Source organism: Heliangelus exortis, chromosome 18, assembly GCF_036169615.1.
Source record: "Heliangelus exortis chromosome 18, bHelExo1.hap1, whole genome shotgun sequence".
NCBI classification, from domain to species: domain Eukaryota; kingdom Metazoa; phylum Chordata; class Aves; order Apodiformes; family Trochilidae; genus Heliangelus; species Heliangelus exortis.
In genome coordinates, this window is record NC_092439.1 from 3,906,032 (window position 1) to 3,927,271 (window position 21,240).

The 21,240-nt window shown below is 38.8% G+C and overlaps 1 protein-coding gene across 10 annotated transcripts in view; it reads left to right on the forward strand.

Annotated features, from left to right (window-relative positions):
• NELL1 (neural EGFL like 1) overlaps positions 1-21,240 on the forward strand; it is a 232,316-nt gene that overhangs the window by 18,590 nt on the left and 192,486 nt on the right. For all 10 annotated transcript variants that reach the window (XM_071762643.1, XM_071762645.1, XM_071762646.1 and 7 more), the window contains exons 3-4: positions 3,058-3,208; positions 14,928-15,098. In XM_071762643.1, coding sequence (XP_071618744.1) covers positions 3,058-3,208; positions 14,928-15,098 — 322 coding nt within the window. The remainder of the gene's footprint in view (positions 1-3,057; positions 3,209-14,927; positions 15,099-21,240) is intronic.

Below are 21,240 nucleotides of genomic sequence, written 5' to 3' on the forward strand. Positions count from 1 at the left end.
TAAAGGAAAGTGTTTTGCAGTATGTTCCCAACCAAAGTAAGGAAGTAAAAAGAAGTCATTCATTCAAGCAGACTAAGAACTGATGGAATACAGTTGTTACCTCAGAAAACATGAGTTGATTTAGAGCTGAATTTGAGTATTTTTCTCTAATGGAAGCATCTGTTAAAGAAAAATGTTTTTCTGGATGGATTTGGATTCAGCTTGCAAGAACTGCTGTGCACTTTTCATTGCTTAAAATTCCAGCCCAAATCACATACTTTGTACCATGGGCTTTTGAAGCTGTCATCAAAATAAGTTTCACAAGGACTTCGCTTGCTTTCCTATTCTTTTCTTTCTCTAACTCATTTTGTGTTCTTCTGTGTGGTGATCATTTTCTTACACTGTTTCTACTGGAACTGAAGCCAACTTCTCTTATTTGGAGCCTCTAATATGATCTGGGCTATAAGTGGCAGAATTTTTTTTAATTTTTTGTTGCCAAAGAAGGTGATGATAGGTATTAAAATAAAACAATAAATCCCCTCTCTCTTTGATGTAAATGTGTCTTCTGCTCCTCTGTTTCGCTGAAGGTAAAAAGTTGCCTTTACTTTATCCTCTGAGATAATTTGTATCTGTTGTACTTCCAAATAACACTGTTTGCTTCTTTTGATTGTTTTATTTTAGAAACACTGTTATAATTAAAAAAACCCCTCCAGACAGTCAGTATTTCAAATTAGGGAAATATAATCACATGGAAGGGCATATGAAAGTCGTTTCTGTATTTGTTTATTTATTTAATTTGCTGAGATTGCATTATCATTCAAGCATGAAGTGATGTTTCACTGCAGATTACTGTATAAACCTATATTGTTCTCTATAATGTAGGAAATACAACATTTCATTACAAGCAGACAGTTATTTTTATAGGAAACATAAAAAGTATTTCCTCTTTCAGGCACCTGTGGCGAGGGGGTGTATGTGTTTTCAATTTCTTTCTTTTTTTTTTTTTTTTTTTTTTTGAATTGTGAAAATCAACCTGAAAATAGAAAGCTCTTGCTCTAAATGGATCGTACTCCCAGTGCATTTGTATGGTGCTGTCTGCAGAAATTGAGCAAAATGTTGAAGTCTGCTGAAGTTTTAGCAGAAGTGTTTCACTGACAGCACTGCCTGCGTGTTCACTATTTTATTTCTGGCTCTTGTGTCACCTTTAAGAAAAAGAAATAAAATTTTTAAGATAGTAATGTTCTTAACCTTCAAACCATAGATAATTATCTTCAACTGTCAGCCCTTGGATATTTTATCTCTGAGTCTTACTTGTGCCTTGGAGCTTAGTACCAGTGGTTTGTCTGTGTAGATAGAAAACTGGGTATTGGAGAACTTACTGGTTTATGGGACACAGAGTTTTGTGTCTCCTGCATCAGCTTTTTTTTTAAAGCAACTGGATAGTACTTGTGACCAGTGACAGCACCTGCTAGGTGATGATAAAGATACAGATAATGAAATCTTATAGATAAAACCTGGACAACTGTGCTGAGTTCTTTATTCCTCCATTCCCTTTTCTGATGGCAGTGGAAAAGATTTCTGTATTTTGAAGCTTTATCCTCTGCTATGATAAAAGTGACATTGGACAGACAACTTTATGCTTTAAAATGGGCGTTATATTTATTTATCAGGTGAATCTGAGCCTCTGGCAAAGATTTTTTTTAAAATGATGGCTAGTGATTTTTGATGTTTAATTTGCAGGACTTTTCAGAGTGAGCTTTTTCAAGTGCAAGTGTGTTAGGCATTCTGTGTGTAGGCTTATTTGAAGGGCTTTAAGCTGCACAGGAAAAAAAATGAGATGCTCAATTACAAAACATGCTTCAACACTTCTTGCCTTGGAGTTTAGTTTCAGTCCATGGCATTCCCTCAGTAGCTGCATTTCTGAGTTTCAGGTTGTTTTTCAACCCAGTCTCTCCTCTTTCTGTCTGCAAAGCCTCATTTAATGACACAATGTTATTCTTTTCCTGCAGTGAAATTCTGAATTGTAAATCTCATCACTCCTTTGTTACAGCATTCGTGCTGGGCTGGATTCTCAGGATTCAGTAGAGTTATGTGGTTTTCTGCCAGCTGAGATTTTATGCCAGAATTTCTGGTGTCAGAGTAAACCTCTCGAAAGGAAGCACACCAGGATTCTAATTAGTTGTGACATCCAGGATCCACAAGTGGTACAGGTCTTGCAAACGTGTGACAAAGGCCCAGTGTGAGAGACATGGCAAGGGGTGAGAAGGTGAAATGCCACAGTTTCTCCCTTTTGTCCATCATCTTTCAGAGTGTTCTGTGAATAAAAGGATTGGATAAAAGCAAGTGTGGTGGGAGATGGCACGTTTGACTCTTAGAACATCAAATGTGAGGAGGCATGCTGCTGCTTGGACATCAGTGGGATTAGTGAGACTGAAATATTTCTGGATATGCCTGGTCAGGTTGTAATTTAATAAATATTGTATGAGCTGTCACGCTTTGCTTGTTCAAACTGAGAAATCCCTGAAATGATAGCACATTGCAAGCGTGTCTTGTATTTATTTCTTGGACAGAAGCACAGCTGTATAGCATTATTAGCAATGCTACATCTCTGCCTTGCACAGTGCAAGGACACGTTGCCCCTGATGTATGATGGGGGAGGTGGTAATGGAATCAGTGGTAAAAACTGAAATTGGAACTTGGTGAATTCTGTTGAGAAAGGCAGTGCCTGAGATTTCTCAGAATTTAGGAGCCTATTTATCTGACTGCAGCACACCTTATTTACAGCAACTTAATCTGCTCACAGCAGACACAAATGGCTCAGCATCCTGTTAAAAATTCTGTCAGAAAATCAGTAGCCTGACCAGTTGTGAACTTGTCAAAGTGACAAGTGGGCATGCTGGCAGAGATGGCATTTGGTTTTTTTCATTGAACAAGTGTAGTGGTTTGGAGCATGGTAGATGACTCTAAGAAATGAAAAATATTGATGGGAAAATGAAAAATGTAATCTGAATCTTTCTGACTTAGCATTTTTACTGGACTGTTATTTCCAATTTGTTTGGTTTTTTTTTTTTTTCTTAGATATAGAAAGAGAAATCCACGCAGCACCTCATGTGAGTGAGAAGTTAATTCAGCTCTTCCGGAATAAAAGTGAGTTCACATTTCTGGCCACACTGCAACAGAAGGCATCAACTTCTGGAGTTATACTGTCCATCCGAGACTTAGAGCACAGGTAAGAGGAAATTGTTTGTTTCTCTCCTCTAACAGTAGCAACATGAAAGATACTGAGTGCTCAGTGGTCCATTTTGACAATGTGTTGGAATGGTAGATGTAAAATCTGACATGTAAGGTGAAGCCTTTCTTCGTAGTTTGCCATTTGCTACTTTTTGCTTGTTGTTTTTTGTTATAGGAGGAATGCATTATTTATGTTTCTTGGTGTGTGAAATAGATGAACTTGAATGGAAGGACCAAATCCAGTGTTGTATAGACATAATCACATCAGAAGTTATTATACAAGGATGATAAATACGTCTTTGTTAATATTTTATCTTGTTGAATCAGCTTCTTAATGATGATAAAGACTTTGTTTTCATGATCCAAATGTATTAAAATACAGCTTGGAAAATGGGAAGCTTAATTAACACAAATTGAGTCTAGTTGAACAGTCTGATAGTATGTGCAGACTGTGTACATAGTTATCTGGAATACAATGGTAAATCTGGAGATCATGACTTTTTCCTAAATTCTAGATAACAATGTAATATGGGATGGACACACGTGTTACTTGGGAATGCAGAAACTGCTTTCTTTCCTGGAGAATGATGTTTGCCACTTCTTATTAGAGGATCTTTGTGAGCTATTTTGCTCACAGCCTTTGACTCTTCAGGCCACCACAACTGGAAAAGGCCATCAAGATATTTCAAATCCCACTCACAATTAATCCTCATTTCAGCAGTGATTTAATACAGCTTCATCCAGATTTGTCTGCCTGCAGTCACCATTGCCTCTGTGCAGTTCACTCTTGCTGAGCTGGAGTTATACTGATGGTTTCTTCCCACTGCTGGCCAAGAGCAGTGTCTGGACAAATGTGTCAGGGGTGTTCAGGTACCCAGGCATTCTTAGAAATACTGCTTTCACCAAAGGAACTGACTGTGGTTTCCTTGCTATTTTGGGGCACAAGATAAAAGCAACAAAGTGCTGTAACATACTTTTTGTACTGTGAAAATTTTGCCCCCTCCCCAGACCCATAATCTCATCCTTTGCCTATAAAAATAATGAATTACAGTGCATGGGAAAGGAAAGCATTTGTGTCCTTCAAATGCATGCTCAGGGTTTTGCAAACTATGATAAAGCACCTGGAAAAGAGTGGCAAACATTCTTTTGGTGGGTGGTCACCCCACTAACTAGCTATAATTATAACAATTTTAAATAATTTTTCACCTAAACTTTTAATAACGACCTTTTAATTGCTAGGGATTTTCTGGGAAATAGCCACCCCTGAACCATTACTCATGTGTAAGCTTTGCAGGACTATGCTACCAGGAAATATTGAGTCCAGAATGACTTTTCTGCTCATGTACAACTCTGAACCTCCTCAAGTCAGATGAGCAGCACAACTACAAATCACCTGGGATTCTGGTACTGATCTGAAAGGAAATAGTCTTTACAGTATGTTAGACATAAAACGACAGCTGTCCACCAAGCTGCCATCTGGTATGGGAGGTAATAACTCTGGGTCAGGTTTTCAAATGTTTCATCAGCCAAATTCTCTTTGATTTTTGGAAAGTAACCTGTTGGGTATTCAATTGCCCTGTAACAATCTGCCTCCTAAGAAACATTTTCTTCTTAGCCACTGGTTTATTTTTGTGGAAAACAAAGAAATTAGGCATTGTAATGCAAAATATGCAAAAGCAAACTAGTAAAAACAGGAGTCATTATCTATGAATCATCCATAAGAAATAGGGCAATACCCTTATTGACCTTCTCTTCAAGGCCTCATTTTATGAATTTTTCAAGGTCCTTGAGTCTTGTGTGTTGTTCTTTCCTTCCCCCTACACCTTCCTTAAAGAATTCATTTTTGCTTTCATCAATCTTCCCAGTTAGTGAAGAGGCAGGATGAAAAACCAACTGTTCTGTAAAACGCTGAGTTCCCTCTTCCTCCCTAGTGTTTTGTGTGTCCCCCCAGTCTGTCTTCTCTGCTTGCTGTTTAGTAGTATTTTTTATCCATGTGTTATATTTCTTTCTGAAGAGTGTTTCAAAATAGGAAACCCCACCGTGATAGAAATAGGCCAAACACAAGGTTAAAGTTTCTAAGATTTTCTTACAGGGAGCACAAAAACCTTATTTGTTCCTAAATTTTATAATTTTTTTCCTTTTTTCCTTTGTTTTTATGCTAAGACCCGAACTTCTGAAAATTTCTGCCCCACTGTATATTGGGAAATTAACAAGGGAATCAAAATGCTATAGTGAAATGGCTTTATTGAATGAACAACTTGACCCTGAAGTATGTAAAAGCAAGCCACACTGATATAAATATTCAGGGGAATTCTGATAAATATGTTAGTCTCATGGTGAGAGATTTCCATTCCTAGCAAGTCAGTTTTGGAGTTGGGAGGGAAAACAGGAATGGAACTTTCAAGTATGTTGTTGTTTATTTCCCCTCAGTTACATTATGAAGAATTTCTGAGACTGAGGGGTTACAGAAACCTGGATGCTCAGAGGCTACCAGGCCAAAATACATTTAATTAAAACCACAAAAGAGTACCATGCTAATTAAATTAAACACTGCAACCTAATTAATGAAAAGAAACTTATGCATGTGACTTCTGACCCTAATTGTAAACCTGAAAGATTGCATTTACTTCATGCTACATCTTAGATTATTCTCTACAAGATGTTTATGTGTATAGTGGATTCTGAGATGCCTGGTGTTCAAAAAGGGGAACAAAACCTCTGCAAATGTATCTATTAACCTTTTGCTTTTAGGGTAAAGCTTACAACTTTATAGCATTTATATGTAGAATTGCTAAACTGGAAAGCTGTACAGAATACAAAGATCCAGCCCTAATTCCACCTATCTGAATGAGGTGATTTGAAATAGTGAGGCATCTACACACCTTTTTTTGGTTTTTTTTTTTTTTTTTCTTCAGTAGTGCAACAGGCAGATGAGCTGTCAGAGTTTTTTTTTCTTCCCAAAAGGTCTTCAGAGATGCAAACAGAATTGGGCCCACCTACTTCTGTGCTGGGGTTGAAGCATTCAAAAGAGAAAAGTAGAGAATATAACAGTTCTTCACATCTTCCACTGATTTAAGTGTTGAGAGAGAAGAGTTACTGCCTGAGTAGCTATCCTGCATCTTGCAGCTCCCTGCTGAAAGCAGGTGTTTTATGTACACCAGGCTGACAATTGTCTCTCTGAAGCATTAGCATGCTGCTGATAACCAGCTGCTGAAACACACTGATTGGGCCTTGCTGGCAATAGGAGCAGGATGGCTGACAGTTTGAAACTCTTTAAAGCTGAATTTGGACAGTGCAGAAATGTTGTGGTCAGCCAGGAGCAGGATGTGTGAGTCCCCCAGGAGTCTTCTCCAATGTGCCGAGTTATTCTGTGTGCTTGTTTTATGACTCTCTGGCATAGACAAAATACAAAAAGGTCTCAAACTTAGGCTGAAGGCAACTTCCTGAAAACTCTGTCCACTGGATTTTGGCTGCTCATGAAGAGCAGCCTCCTAGTTAATAAGAGGATTAGATGTCGACAACATGTCACTCATAGATGGTCATTTGCTTCACTGAACATTAGGCTGGGTGATGTCTGGTTTTTATTTTTTGTTTGGATTTTAGTAATGATTCCTGATGTACTTTTCTTCCACTAGTGCTGCCTTCTGGAAGGCAGGAGGGTCACAGTGTCTGCCCTGATGATTGCTGCCTGTGGAAAGCTGCCAGCACTCAAGTGGCTGGGGAGAGGGGAGGAGACCTGCAGAGCCAGCAGACAGAGAGCAGCAGGGAGCAGACATGTGGCTGGGTCTTGAGTGTGGAAAGCAGCTTTCTTTTTTCTTTTTTAAATATTTTTTCCCTGGGAATCTACCAGAAGTATGTGGAATTTCTCATAAGAAATCATTGAAAAGTTGCTGAATTTGAGAACAATAGAGAAGAACCTTCCTTGTTAGGACACAGCCATTAGGGTAATTTGTTTTCAAATATTGTAGTTTGACTCAGGTGGTTAGTTTAAAAGGCTATGTTGTCCTCTTTTGTTTTGCTAAAATCTGATATTTAGGGACTGTGGATCTGGGGATTCTCTGAGCTGAGTTCTTATTGAAGAAATGAGCATGAGGAAGGGGGGGGAGGAACCAGGGCTATGCTTTGCTTTGGTTACAGTTCTGCTGGGTGCTCTCTTGTCACACTGGCAGCTCCAGACTTCTGTATCCTCACAATAATCCCTGGGCTAGTGCCAGCTCAAAGTCCTGGGTTAGCCTTAAAAAATCAAGAGCTCCCATTCAGAAACTCCTCTATGTGCACTGCAGATTCCCCACTGGTGCACTGAGGAAGGTAAGAGTAGATCAAATTTCTGGCTGGTGAGCCCTTCAAGGACTTCTTCAGAGTGTAAATATGAATTGTGTTCCTTGCTAGAGTTACAGAGATGGTGAGAGTAAAAGGTCAGTTGTTTTTTTGGAGTGGAGATATGTAAAGAAATTATTCTTTTCTTTTGTCATGTCATTTTTCTGTCAGAGCAGTTCAGTGGGTTGATGTGCCTTATTGCAACCAAATAAAATCTGTTGCAAAAAATGAAGTAGGACTAAAGGCAGGACAGCAAGGCTGTCTCTGTTAGAAGTGGTTACACTAGACTGCATACCTTATTTTGAGATCAGCCACTGCTTTTTATGAAGGAATAAAATTAAGCCTACTATTTGGCCACTTCTTATGGATACGTACCTGTAGTCCTGTAGTAGACACGTCTGTTTTCAAAGATTTTTATTACTATATGTGTATGAAGACAGGTTTTTTTGTGTGTGATTTTATTTTTTTTAAGATGTATCAGCTATGGATTTGTGATCTTGCCTTACTTCAAATAATGGAACCTCTTCTGTCCTGCTGCCTGTGCTAGCTCTGAAGCCTGCTGAGGTGCTATACTATTTTTTTGGTGCAATGTGGTACTACCTACTTGGTTTCCTATGAGTAGAGGAGAAACCATCTCTTTCAAACAGGCAGGTAGCAGACACAGTCAAGATAGATTTTTTTAGATATAAAATGGAAGCAAAAATGCTTAAGGTCAACCCTTAACAGCACATGCCGAGAAAATGAATGGCTGCTTTGTACCAGCTCTGACTCCAGCTGTCTTTTAGCTGACAGGCAGATGTTGGGGTTACCTTTTTTCTTTATCTGATCAAAGAAGAAAGTGAATTTGTATTGAGATGACCCTTGCCCAGTTGCAGCTGCACAAATGCATATATTGAGCATCATAAATGCTTAATGCCTTGCAGCTTGCCTGCCCAGCTGCTATGTAGATGGTCTCTAGAACAAGAAACAAAATGTTTATTACACAAATGTCAGTGTGGGGGATTTTGTTGCTAAAAGTTGGAGTCTAGGCTGACAGAGCATGATTCCTGCTGCCCTCAGAGTGGTCTGAATGGAAAAACGAAGTTGTAGAATTGATTGGATTCAGTCCCTTTTGTTTTAAATAAAAGCATACAAATATATGAAGGAATCCTGTTTAAGTAGCCAACAGTAGCCTGTTTAAGTACACCGAACATTAAGGCTTTTACTTTAGAGGTTTGAAATAATTTAGTAATATGTTTTGATTCATTTTATCCTTGTATAGAAGAAATACTTTTGGAATACCGTAGGTGATGATAGAGGCTTTGTCATACAACATGTGGGATTCAGGTTTTGCATTTTCTCTTGCAGAAAGTTAATCTGACTTTTCAACAAGGTATCTTCATTATCACAGATGCCTTTCTATTCACAACACATTTTGTGCTACCTGATGTCAGTCTGATTTTGCTCATAAGCTTTAATGGTGTCAGTGTGTAATCTCTGCCCCAGTGCCAAGTCTTTATTGCCACATAAGTGAAGATTTGCCATGTATGTTTTGCCTCCCAGTCTCTCCATATTTAACTTAGCTGTAAAAAGTATCTTTGTGTGGTTTGGAAGAGGACTGGATCAACTAGATCAGTACACTTGAGCATGTAAGAGCATTTCTTCAAAATGCAGTGTTTGACATTGTGTAATGCTTCAGAGCTTGGGATCTTCCCCTGCTGCTTTATAGTAACCAGAATACAAGAGCAGTGCCTGTGGAAGTGACTGAAATATTTACCTTGACAGCTGTAACTTGTTCCAGCTTTGCAGCCATAGAGAGCCCTGGTGACAACTGGAAGTTGAGTTTTTACTTCTGCTTGAAGTCAGCTGCCTCCCTCATTTCAGAGGCACTGCTCTACTCTCTCTGTCTTGCTTAACAGTGATGATGGTCATGGGCTTGTGTCTGCCACCTTCTCTGCAGCCTGGTGCACCCAGTGCCCTGATGTGCTTTTCACTGGGAAGTGCTGGAACAAGATCTCAGTTTCTTGCATGTTGCTGTCCAGGCTGAGCCACTTGGCAGCACAATGAAAATAACAACGTGCTGGGCATCACACTGTGCACACAGATCCAGTCAGTGGTGAGGAAGAGTGAAGGGCCAAAAGTGCAGTGATCTGTCATTTGTCATGGAATCTCTGTAGATCAAAAATATTGAAACCTGTGTGGTGGTGGATGCAGATTTCATAGAATCATTGAATGGTTTGGGTTGGAAGGGACCTTAGACATCATCTAGCTCCAAACCCCCTGCCAAGGAAAGACATTTCCCACTTCCCACTAGACCAGGTTGCTCCAAGATCCGTCCAACCTGGCCTTGAACACTTCCAGGGAGAGGGATCTACAGCTTCCCTGCTGTTCTAGTGTTTTGCCACCCTCTTCATGAAGAATTACTTCCAAATGTCTAACCTAAATATCCCCTCCTCCAGTTTAAATCCATTATTCCTCTTCCTGTCACTACGTGCCCTTGCAAAAAGTTGGCTGTATTTCTCTGAATACATCCATTAATGTTTCTGCAAAGATGCTAAAGCACAGTCTTGCCTGAAGCCATTTTTATCCCTAAACATCATTAAATGTTCTGATAGTCTACTTCACACGATGCTATTGTAAAATGAAAAAGCTATATGAACAAGCAATCCCAAATAGGCAAATTTGTGCAGAAGTTTTCCAACCTTCTAGCTGATGACTACAAATGGGCTGGTTTCTGAACTTTCCATGAATTTGCTTAGCTATAAGAAACATATAATAAATTGTTCCTTTACCAGACTGTCAGAACTTTCCAGAAACTTCTTTTCAATCACAGCATTATTCTTACCATGGCAGGGAATTTTTTTCCAGCAGTTGAGAGGTCTGACATTGAAGTATTGTTGCAGCCTGGGGAAGGTGAACAGTGTTTCCATCCTTGAACTCCCATGGTTTTATGACCTTCTCCCACACGAGGTTAAGCAGATGCACGAGTGTTTTGACTAGATGGCAACCCCAAGTTTGTACATATTCCCAGGGACACCATCTGTGCCTCCTGCCTTGCCCTGGGACATCTGTTCAGTAGCACTAAGAGCATCTGCCATAAGTGATGGTGCTGCTCCTTGAAAGAGGCTGTGGGGCTTTGTTTGGCATTTGACCAAGGATGATGGAAATTGTAAAGCCAGAAGGATAACTCTGCTTTATTTATGTTTGAATATGATAAAGGGGAAGATTTCCAGAATTGAATGCAGCAAGTAATGAATAGATTAATGTGTTTCTTTAATGCAGATGGTGGATTAAGCCAACTCACCTTATAGAAATACTTTGCTTTTTCTTCTTCAGGCATCTTACATGTTCTTATTTCATTTTATTGGCCATTAAATTCACCACAGCTGTTTCCAACTTACAGTATACTTTTAATAACCTTCCTTCTGATATGGAAATGAAATGATCTGTCAGATGCACAGTTAAGTAATCATTATGGTTGTGACTAAAAGAAGTAAAAAAAAAATAAATTATCATTAAGCATCACTGAGTCAGGTTTTATCCTCTCATAACAATATTTGTGTGTGAAGTACATAGGAATTGCAAAAGTTGCCAGTATTGTAAAGCATTTTGAGTTGACCGTGGAATAATATTGTCCTGTAACCCCATTGCATGATCTTAAAATATCTTTTCTGATGTGCATAAAATGAATCTGGATTTAGCAACATTTTTGTCCTCTTCCACATTAAAATTTGAATGAGAGGCTGTGTACAGACCTATAAAAAGCATTTGAATTCTATAATTGTATAAAAAGTCAGCAGTAGTTTACACATTTAACAGATATGGGAATTCTAGTAGTGGGAAAATTTCAGCCAAGGTCACATTGTATTGCTGTTCCATAAGCAGAGAGCTTTCTAAATACACGTTCTGAGAATTTATTCTGTGAAAATGCATGTTACTTTTGATCACACTAGTCTGAAAAAGTAAAAAAAAAAAATAGATAATCCTCTTGGAGGAATAACAAATAAAACAATCTGTCAGTTGGAGCTCCCAAGTTGACAAGTACATTACTGTCTCTCACCTCTCAGTTTGAAAAGGTCTTGAGGAGGGTAGCAGGGGGGTAACTACAGCAGCAAGTTGACAACACTGGCTTTGTGCAGAAGGGATGCAGAAGCAGAACTAATTGTAATACTTGGTGATCTTCCCTGGGTTTTTGATATGAATCTCATGGTCACACTGAAACTTCACACATGCCTGCTGATGATACAACCACTCAGGTGGTCTCTTAGGCTGCAATCCTTTGAGGAACCTGGACTTGTTCTGTTTTTTTCTGACTTTATTCTTCTTGCAAAATACTGGGAAGCAGCTATAAAAAGACCCAACTGTCGGAAATGAGTTCATTTTCTTGCCTCTTGGATGGTAGTTTCTGTTAATTTCTCACTGTTGTTTACTGGCTGGATTTTAGCATATAAAACTTGTGCAATGGCATTTCAAGTTGAAGATGAGATAGATTATAAAATCCCCCAATATATTTTCTCTAGGTTTACTAATTATTTTCTCACAGGTTGATGATTTCTTGCCTAAGCTTATGTTTTTCCACTCATTTGTCTTCCATTTCACAATGTACACATTGGAACTTGAGCACAGGGCAGGTGTATTCATTTCCAGGAGTGAATGGCCTTTATGGCATTGATTTTGAAGAGGCTTTCCTTTAGAGTCTGGTAGGAGGTTGAAAGAAAAGTTGATGTTTGCTATTAAGAAAGCTACTTGCATGTGAATTGTGTTCTGGTAAAGACAAGTACAAACTCTGAACTGTGAACGTGGTGTAGAGTCTGTGTAGTCAAGATCTCAGTGTGAATTTTTTACATCATCTATAAAAAAAAAAATCAATGCAAGAATGTTGATTTACATTGCCTTGTGTTTTTTAAATACTTGAGATATATGTTGGGCTAATCCAGTCCATTTCTGCTTTTGGGATTTTGTTGCCTATTGGTTACTGATGTTTGTAACTGCTTTTGATTTGCACTGGGTGCTGAGAAATGGGCAGAATTTTGCTGCTGTCATTCTCCTTTCTTGTCACTGACAAGGTAAAAGGTGATGCTTTATACAATTCCGTGGCACTTAGTGGATTAGGTGTACATAAATAAAAACATTAGCACAGGCTTATACAGTAGATTTTAATTAGTCACTCTGTATTATTCTCATTAGTCTGGAGATTGACAACAAACTCAGTGTGTAAGCAACAAGCTGGTTTTAGCCCTGACACTAAGGTTTGTCAGATGAGAAACTGCATTGCTTTGCAATTCCCCATGCTGCTCAAATAATAGAGCAGAGAGGTGATTAAGTACAGTATCTCACTTACCTTTCCAATGCTGGATTGTTGCCTTTTTATTAAAAAACCAAAATGTGTAGGAAGTGATTAGATCTGTGGGCATCTGAGATGATGAAGAATGAGTGCAGGACATGATGTTTTTTCTGTGACAGGATTTTGTCCTGCTCTCAGGCTCTTCAGCTTCTGTGATCAGGCATGTAAATATATATATTTTTATACAAATAGAGATACTAGAATGTGATGTACATCTCCCTCATTTCTTTGAAGTTTTCTGCCTCGTTGCTGTTTATCTGAATGAGAGGGAAATAAAGTCTCTAATGACTTCCTTTTGAGCTTTGACAGCAGATGGCAATTATGAAACATTTAACTTTTTTTAAAGTATGATTTCACTGACAGTACTTGGCCTAGTGCTTTCCTGGCTTGAAAATTCCAGCAGCAGTAGGGTCTCTATATTGACAGTTCTCTTACTGAGCATCAAAATAAAATAAAAAAAATCTTCTCAAAATTTCTTAGGACTGTACTCTAGGTATTTTAATGGGTGGCAGTGGTGGTCAGTAATCAACATTCTGCTCTCTTGCTTAGAAAACTCCTGTTTCCCTGCCCTCCTTGAGCCTCTATCTGCATAAAGTACTCAGTTCCTTTGCAACACCAGCCTTTTTTTTTTTTTTTTTTTTTCACTCTGTACTCCATGTAATTGTATGGATAACTGCTACGTTTGCATTCTGCTTTGGTATTACCTTTGTCTGTGGCTGTTTTTACTTTTCCACCTGACTCTTGGATTTGGGTGACCTGATAATTCTCCTTTGTGGAAAAAAAAAACAACCTAATGGCAAAGCATGGGCAGGATGGATAAAGGTTTGAGTTTCTCTTTTGGTCAAGATTCATCGATTTAGTGTTTGCCTTCTTGGTCTGTGATGATCTTTTGCACAGATCTCCAGATAGTGTTTTCTCCAAGTAATTTCCTCTCAAAGAACTCCATTTTTCAGTTTTTATGTTCTAAAAAGTCTCCCCTTGACTGGTAAAAGATATTCTTGATGAAGTGCCCACACCTCATGCAACACTTGTGCACGTTGGCTGTTGGGGTCTGAGTAAAGCTGAGAAGTGTAAAAGGCTTCTGAAGTGAAAATTGGCACCTGGGTATTTGTTTTCTGTATGTTGTATTTTTTTTTTTTTTTGGAAATGGATTTCATTACCTGAAATTAGCATCTTCTAGCTGCCAGGTTCAATTGACTTTGTCTAGTAGGGAAAAAGATGACACTGGAAGTAGATAAGAGTAGGGACTAGGTAGGAAACCTAACATCTGCACTGAGTTGTTAGAGGTATTTCTACCACAAAAAGTGGTTTGCATCTCCTCTTTTCTATATTCAGGGCTTCATTTTAACAGGAAAAAGAGAGCCCTGATTGGATACACTGTCCTACTACCTATACAGACAATATTCACCCTAAAAAATGATTGGCTCCCCCCATCATGAAGCCATTTCATAGCCATACTTTGTTTTCCTGTGGTTGTCCTCTGGTGACAGCTGGCTTAGGGATTTGATTGTTTGTGCCAGGTGTTGAGACACCTAATCTAGCCAGGAGGTTTTGTTCCCTTGTAAAGCTGAGCAATTACAGCTGTAACAATAAAAGTCAGAAAATGAGTTAAGTACTTTTGCATGCAGGGGAAGCTTAAAAATAAACAGTTTTTTAAAAAGTGGATTTGCAAACAGTAGATACAGATTTAATGCTTACTTGGGGCTTTAATAGCTTTTTGTTTCTTCATTGGTAATGCTGTGTACGGTTCTTTATTTCTTCCTTTTTTACAAGTCCAGCATTCATACAAAACATTTTGTGGAAAGGAACAAGGATCATTTTCTTGTAGTTTAACCTGTTCTGTGGGCACAAAGAGGACTTTCCAAGACTATCAAATGGTGTTTTTCCATAACTGGTGTTACTATTTCTGTAACACACTGAACGTGTAACCTTGTGTCTCTCTCAAAGAGTAACCAGTAACTAATCCATGCTGAGTAACCTCTTTAGTTTGTGACCTTGTCTATGAATTAAGAAGAAAGCTACAAAAGCAACAAGTATACAAAAAATTGGAACTGATTTTTCTCTGTTTTAAATACAGCTATTTTGAGCTGGAGAGCAGTGGCCTACGGGATGAGATCAGGTACCACTACAGGTTCAATGGGAAGTCAAGAACAGAGGTGTTCCCGTACCGTCTGGCAGATGGACAGTGGCATAAGATTGCTGTGTCACTTAGTGCATCCCACCTTCTGCTCCATGTGGACTGCAACAGGTAAGAAAATATGTTCAGTAATCCATATTTCTTGAAAAATGTTGTCTACTTACACACAGGAATAAAATTGGAGAAGGAGAATTAAAAAAGCATATAAAAAAATCTCGTTTGAAAAGCATGGTAAACTGCCATGGGATAGAAAAGGAAAACAAAGCATTAGAATGAGACAATTCGTTGTGATTATGAACAAATGTGGAAAAGGTTGATTGCTGACTGGGGAGTATTAAGTGTATCTCTGTAGTTCAGGCACTACCTGATGTTATGTTTGACTGTGATTGCACTTAAGTGTGATAGATTGCAGCACAGTCTGAACTGCTTCACTCAGCATACCTGAAAACTTGTAGACAGATTTGTCAGAGGCATTTTAATTTTATTTTACATAATCAAGCAATGCACTTTTTACTGATTTGCCACCCACTGCCCTACTTTGAAACTTCTGAGAAACCTGGAATCTTGTTTTTGCATGTCTGGAACTGATGCTTTTTATTTTCTGAAGGGCATTCTGTCTGTCATTGCACTTTTTTTCCCTTTAAAAGTTGTGAAGACTGCAAGATGGCAGATTGTCAGGATTTCAAGGAATAAAAAGCACCAAACCTAGGATCTCTCTTCCCTTGGGACTTAATCTCACAGTGTATTGAAGACTTCAGCTTTTGCTAACTTAGTGGTTGATGAGGAAACTCAGACAACTTGAAACTGGGACCTTCAGAAAAGTCTTTAGGAGTGAGGAAAATGAACCACTGCTTCAGTGTTCCCTTGCACTGAAATGAATATAAAATCTCCTTTGACTTCAGTGAGAGGACCAGCATATGCATTTTGGAACTGTGGCACTTAAATGCATACAGTGATGGTTGCAGATTTTTTATTTTTTTTTCTGAAGTCCTCATTTTGTTCAGGTGTGTTCCTATTGGAACATTTGAAGTAGTTTAAATTTTGACCAAAGTAATCATGAGATCCAGTTCTGAGAAGAATGTTACAACTATTTTCTGCAACTGCATTTTATTGCATGCTGGCAATACTGGAAGAAGCTTGCTTATTGAATCCTTTTATTTGGACCCTACAAGCAATTAAATGCTTAGAGGCATGCAGGCACGAAATGTACAGTTTGTAAAGATAGTTTTCATTTCAGTAATCTGATTTATTTATCCTACCATTATTTGTTACTGGTTTGTTTTTTTTTTTACTTACAACAGTATACTGTTTTGTTTCCTTATTGCTGTACTGCCTTTTGGGGCATGTTCATCATTATCTTCTATGTTGTGTGTGTGTGGTTTTGGTAATTTGGTTTTGTTTGTTTGGTTGGTTTGGGGTTTTTTTGTTAGGAACAGCAATTGTATTTTAGGATGAGCCTAAAGAAGAGATTGTTTTGCTAGCTGCTTCCTTGCACACAATATGAAAGGAAGACAACACAAAAAGCCTGCCTGGTGCAGAATTTTGTCCAGAGACAAGAAAGCTTCACAGAGTCAGGTTGTGACCTGGTTTTCTTCACAGCAACAGGCAGACATAGAGAAAATACAATTACAGAAAGTGCTTTTCTATGAGGTGATAAAGGTGTGCAGCCACCTCTGTCAGGTAGTCCTAAGCAGGGCTGATCCATCTAAGAATGTCTTTTAAGGTGATACATCTCAGTGCTGCTTCCAGAATAAATCCCTACCAAAATACCTCTTGTTTGGCTGTGAATCTGTAGTACTTTATGACAACTCCTGTGGAAAACCTAATGGAAATAGTTTTGAAACCATGACTTAGGGGCACATCATAGTAGAAGTCTAAATTAAAAAAGAAAGACTCAGTTGTAGCATCTCTGTTCAGTTAGAGAATTTTTTTGATTGTTTGTGCAATAGTTTCTTTAACATATCTTAACCTGCTACATCTTGTTCATCTTTGCACTGGCATTTACTGATGATGTTAGAATAAATGTCAAAAAATGTGAAAATGAAGAGCAAGCCAATGAGGGGAGTTTCTGAGCACTTCAGCCTAATTTTGCTATAGGATTTGTATTGATACCCGCAGCTACTCTAAGGCCTCCAGAAACTTCAGTGGATGAGAAAGCATTGGAGATGGAACTTTAAATTTGTAAACAGATAGTTGAATTTACTTTTATCCTTCCCAGCCTTATCACCCACATTACTCTGATTTGTAAAATTGCTTTGACATTTGGTGCTTGATTGTCTTTTGGATTCAGTTCAAAGTTGACTTTGTTTTTCAGACCCGGATAGGTTAGGGAAAAGTACTTGAGATCTGGTAAAAGCCTTTAGTGCTTTTAAGAGTCATCTGTAAAACAGTGTAATTGCCTCTGTTCTGATGAGATGTAATATGGTGGGGAAGGCAGATGTATCAAAGGAGGAATATTTGCCCAAGTACATGTCCTTTTGAAATCAGCTTCTACTGCATCTTGCTTTCTCCTTTTGATGCTCCTTCAAGAACAGGGAGTAAGAACTGGAGTAGCTGAGTTAGATGCTAGAGCTTGGAGCTGCTGACACAGGAAGAGACATGAGAGTTGAGACTAAAAAAACCCCTTGAATGCCACAGGACTCTTGTCAGGGACTTGGAGAGCCTTTGTGCTCCAAGCCAGAGATACATCCCAGGCAGCTGGCAGACTAAGCAGTGGGGGTACTTGCTGGCATGCTTTTAATATTCTGTTAAGGTTCTGAAGGCTTAGAAAAATGAAATGACTGTATTAATTATGAATGAACAACTGATTCACAAGTAAAACCTGTGCTGGAAGTAACATGGAAATTAGAGACCAGCTGTTAACCCAGCACTGCCAAGTCTAAACCATGTCCCTAAGAACCACATCCACATGTCTTTTAAATTCCTCTGGGGATGGGGACTCCACCACTTCCCTGGGCAGCCTGTTCCAATGCTTGGGAAACCTTTCAGTGAAGAAATTTTTCCTAATATCTCATGTAAACCTTCCCACTATTTCTGATGAAGACCACGATGCTCATATTCAGCCAGCTGTCAACCAACACCCCCAGGTCCTTTTCCTCTGGGCAGCTTTCCAGCCACTCTTCCCCAAGTCTGTAGCTTTGCCTGGGGTTGTTGTGACCCAAGTGCAAGACCTGGCACTTGGCCTTGTTGAACCTCATACAGTTGGCCTTGGCCCATCAATCCAGACTGTCAAGATCCCTCTGCTGAGCTTTTCTGCCCTCGGGCAGATGAATTCTCCCTCTCAGCTTGGTGTCAGCTGCACACTTACTGTCACTCAATCCCATCATCTAGATTCTTGATGAAGATACTAAAGAGAACTGGCCCCTGGATCATCTTGTGATCATCTGCCACCTGGATTTAACTCCATTCACCACAAGTATGCTGCTGGTGATTTCCTCACACCTCCAGTACTGATCCCATTAATGGTGAATGAATCTTCTTTGAAAATATTGGTTATGTGCAGCATCTGTGTAACCCCCTACAAGAGCAACACCCCAGAAAAAAAGTTACATTTAATAATGCTAAGAGAAGAGTGAAGGAATAGCATGGAGTCTACAACTTGAGATGGTAGAAATTGTATCAAGTAGTATTTATTGACAGTTTATTTAATAAATAGGAATTCCAGATTGTTCTTAGTATTCCTGCTTAAAATGGAAAAGTAAACTTGAAGGCTACATGCTTAATTTTTCTGGTTTATTTCCCATTATTATATTCTCATATTGCTACAAAGGTACTCATCTGTTCAGACAGCATCACTATTCCTTTACTTGAACTCTGTCTGCAGGTGCCAAAGAGAGAAAGGCTCTTTGCTGCAAAATTTAATGCTTTCCAGTTAAAACATGTGTTGGAGTGCCTTTTACTATGAATACAGCTTGTGGTTTTGATGGATACTCTGAGCTTTTTGATGGAGGGGGTTGGTAAGAGCATAAGAGAATAGATGATAAAACTGGAGCAGGCTAGGAAGTAGTCTCCCACTGAAAAAACATGTTGTCTGCTTCTTTTATGTTTCTCCTGATAGAACAGAGCATTAGGGAATAAAAAATGCATGAGCAGTGAGAACTTTTTAATTGGAAAAATAAATAAATTAAAGCAACATAATCCAAATAAGGGGATCCAAGACCCCTGAGTTCTTATAAATATATTCTGGCTGCCAACCTGAGGTTTTCAGCTAATCTAAACAAAGTCCTGTGACTTTAATTAAAATGTAATAAACTTACATCCCTTAACCTTCTTTATCTGAAGAGGGATTTACTGCTTTACTTACTGTAAAACACTTTCTCTTGAGAGAGAAGATAGAGTGGTGGCAGTGTTTTGCAGTTAGAGAATTTACTCTCAACATATGATTTTGTGACCCAGATAGCTCCTCTGCTCTGCAAGCTGTAGCAGAAGCTATCAGAGAAATGGTTCCTTGGGTAGAGTGCCATAATTGTGCATTAGAGGGGCACCAAACTTCAGATCTCTGTGGCATGGTGGACTGGAAGTTAATTTTCACCTACCTATTGTCCCTTTTTGTTTGACAGGAAGGCTATACACTTTTTAGCATAAAAGAGATTTCCAGCTGGCATACCACATCAGCTGCTGTCAAGCCTGTAGCATTGCAGTTATTTAGTTGAGGTGCCAGGAAATGTTTAGGATGCATTCAGCATTATTTGAGGAAAAAAAGTTGCTTTTGAAGAAGACTTTTTAATAGCCAGGGTTCTTCATTGAATGGCTATTGCATCAGCAGAATGGTAACACGACCAAAAAAAAAAGCTGAATGATGGTGAGTCTTAGCCCAGTGAAAATTTATTTTTTATATTGTAGATGAATCTGTTGGACTTTTTTTGTATATTGCATTATTAGAATCGAGAAAAGGCCACGAGTATTTATGAAGGTGCTGAAAAAGTTCAATAGAAATCAAATTACCACAATCCATACTCATGTCTGGCTGTCTTAGATCCTACAACCACCCCTAGAAGGCAGCAGCCACTTACAGTCAGTCCAGGTACCTGGGACACTGCTGCAGCAGAGGGGTCTCGTGTGGCTCCTGCTGAGAGTGGAGCTGACGTTTGCTTTGGTTTATTTTGGAGCTGATCCAGGTCTGGCTGTCAGCAACTGAAGAGGAGAAGTCATCCTCCTCTGGGGGTTCAGCTCAGGGTCTGCAATAGGAGGTTGTGGCAGTCACTTGATTTATAGGGTTGTGTGGAGACAGTCTGGGAACTGCAGAACCCACCTACTGCTGAATATAGAATTAAGTGGTCATTATTTTTTTTGAATTTGGGACTTGAAGTGCTTTCTGGTGATGTTGACAGAGAGACAACTGCACCAGAGCAGGAATGGTGTGTTAGGTTTAACCATTGGCATCTTGCATTCCTTGTATTTGTATGCTATGGGTGTGGCAGAGCAAGAATGGATGATGCTAGAGGAAATAAAATTAAATCAAGGCTGGCAAACGACTTCATTATTTCCTAAGGTGGGTGAATAAGTTCATTATCCTATTCTCAAATATTTTTGCGTTGGTCCAATATTCACAGTTTTTTTGGTTGTTTGATTTTTCTAAATGTCAAAGCAATAAACCCTTAAATTGGGGTGATTTACTTACGAGAGCATTCTCTGAAAATTTAGCCTGCATAGTTTGAAATATGTCTGGATATTTGTTTCCATGGAATTTTTTTCAGCAGAAATCTCCTGTTACTTGGTTCTATTTTCTTTTCATTTGTTGGAGTGCTGATGGAGCTCATAGGACAAAGAGGTGATCATGGTAATTTGAGAATCAACCAGATAGAGCAAGAATTTTTTTTTCCATTTAGATTATAGAAACAATTACCTTGCTCTAGCCAGGCAGATTAACCAAAATCCAACCCACAGATGAAGTGTTCCATTTGAAGTGGTTAGCTAAACGATGGAGTTTAGAACTGGAAATCACATAGGCTAATACAGGAGCTGAATTGAAAAATGTATAATTTTATAACCAGTATAATTTTAGTTAAATACTTCTTATAAAGGCACTGGGCCTTTGCCAAAGAGCAGATGAGAACCACTCTGAACTACTCAGAAGCTGACTTGAAATCTGAGTACAGCAAATAGTAGAGAGTCTTTCCAAATGATCTGAAGCCTCATGAGTGCCATGAAGCATGAGAGGATAACTGAGCAAACAGTTGAGACCAGCCCAGTTTTTGAAGTGAATTACTACTTGGGGAATCTTTCTCTGGAACAGCAATAGCTCCCAAAAGGT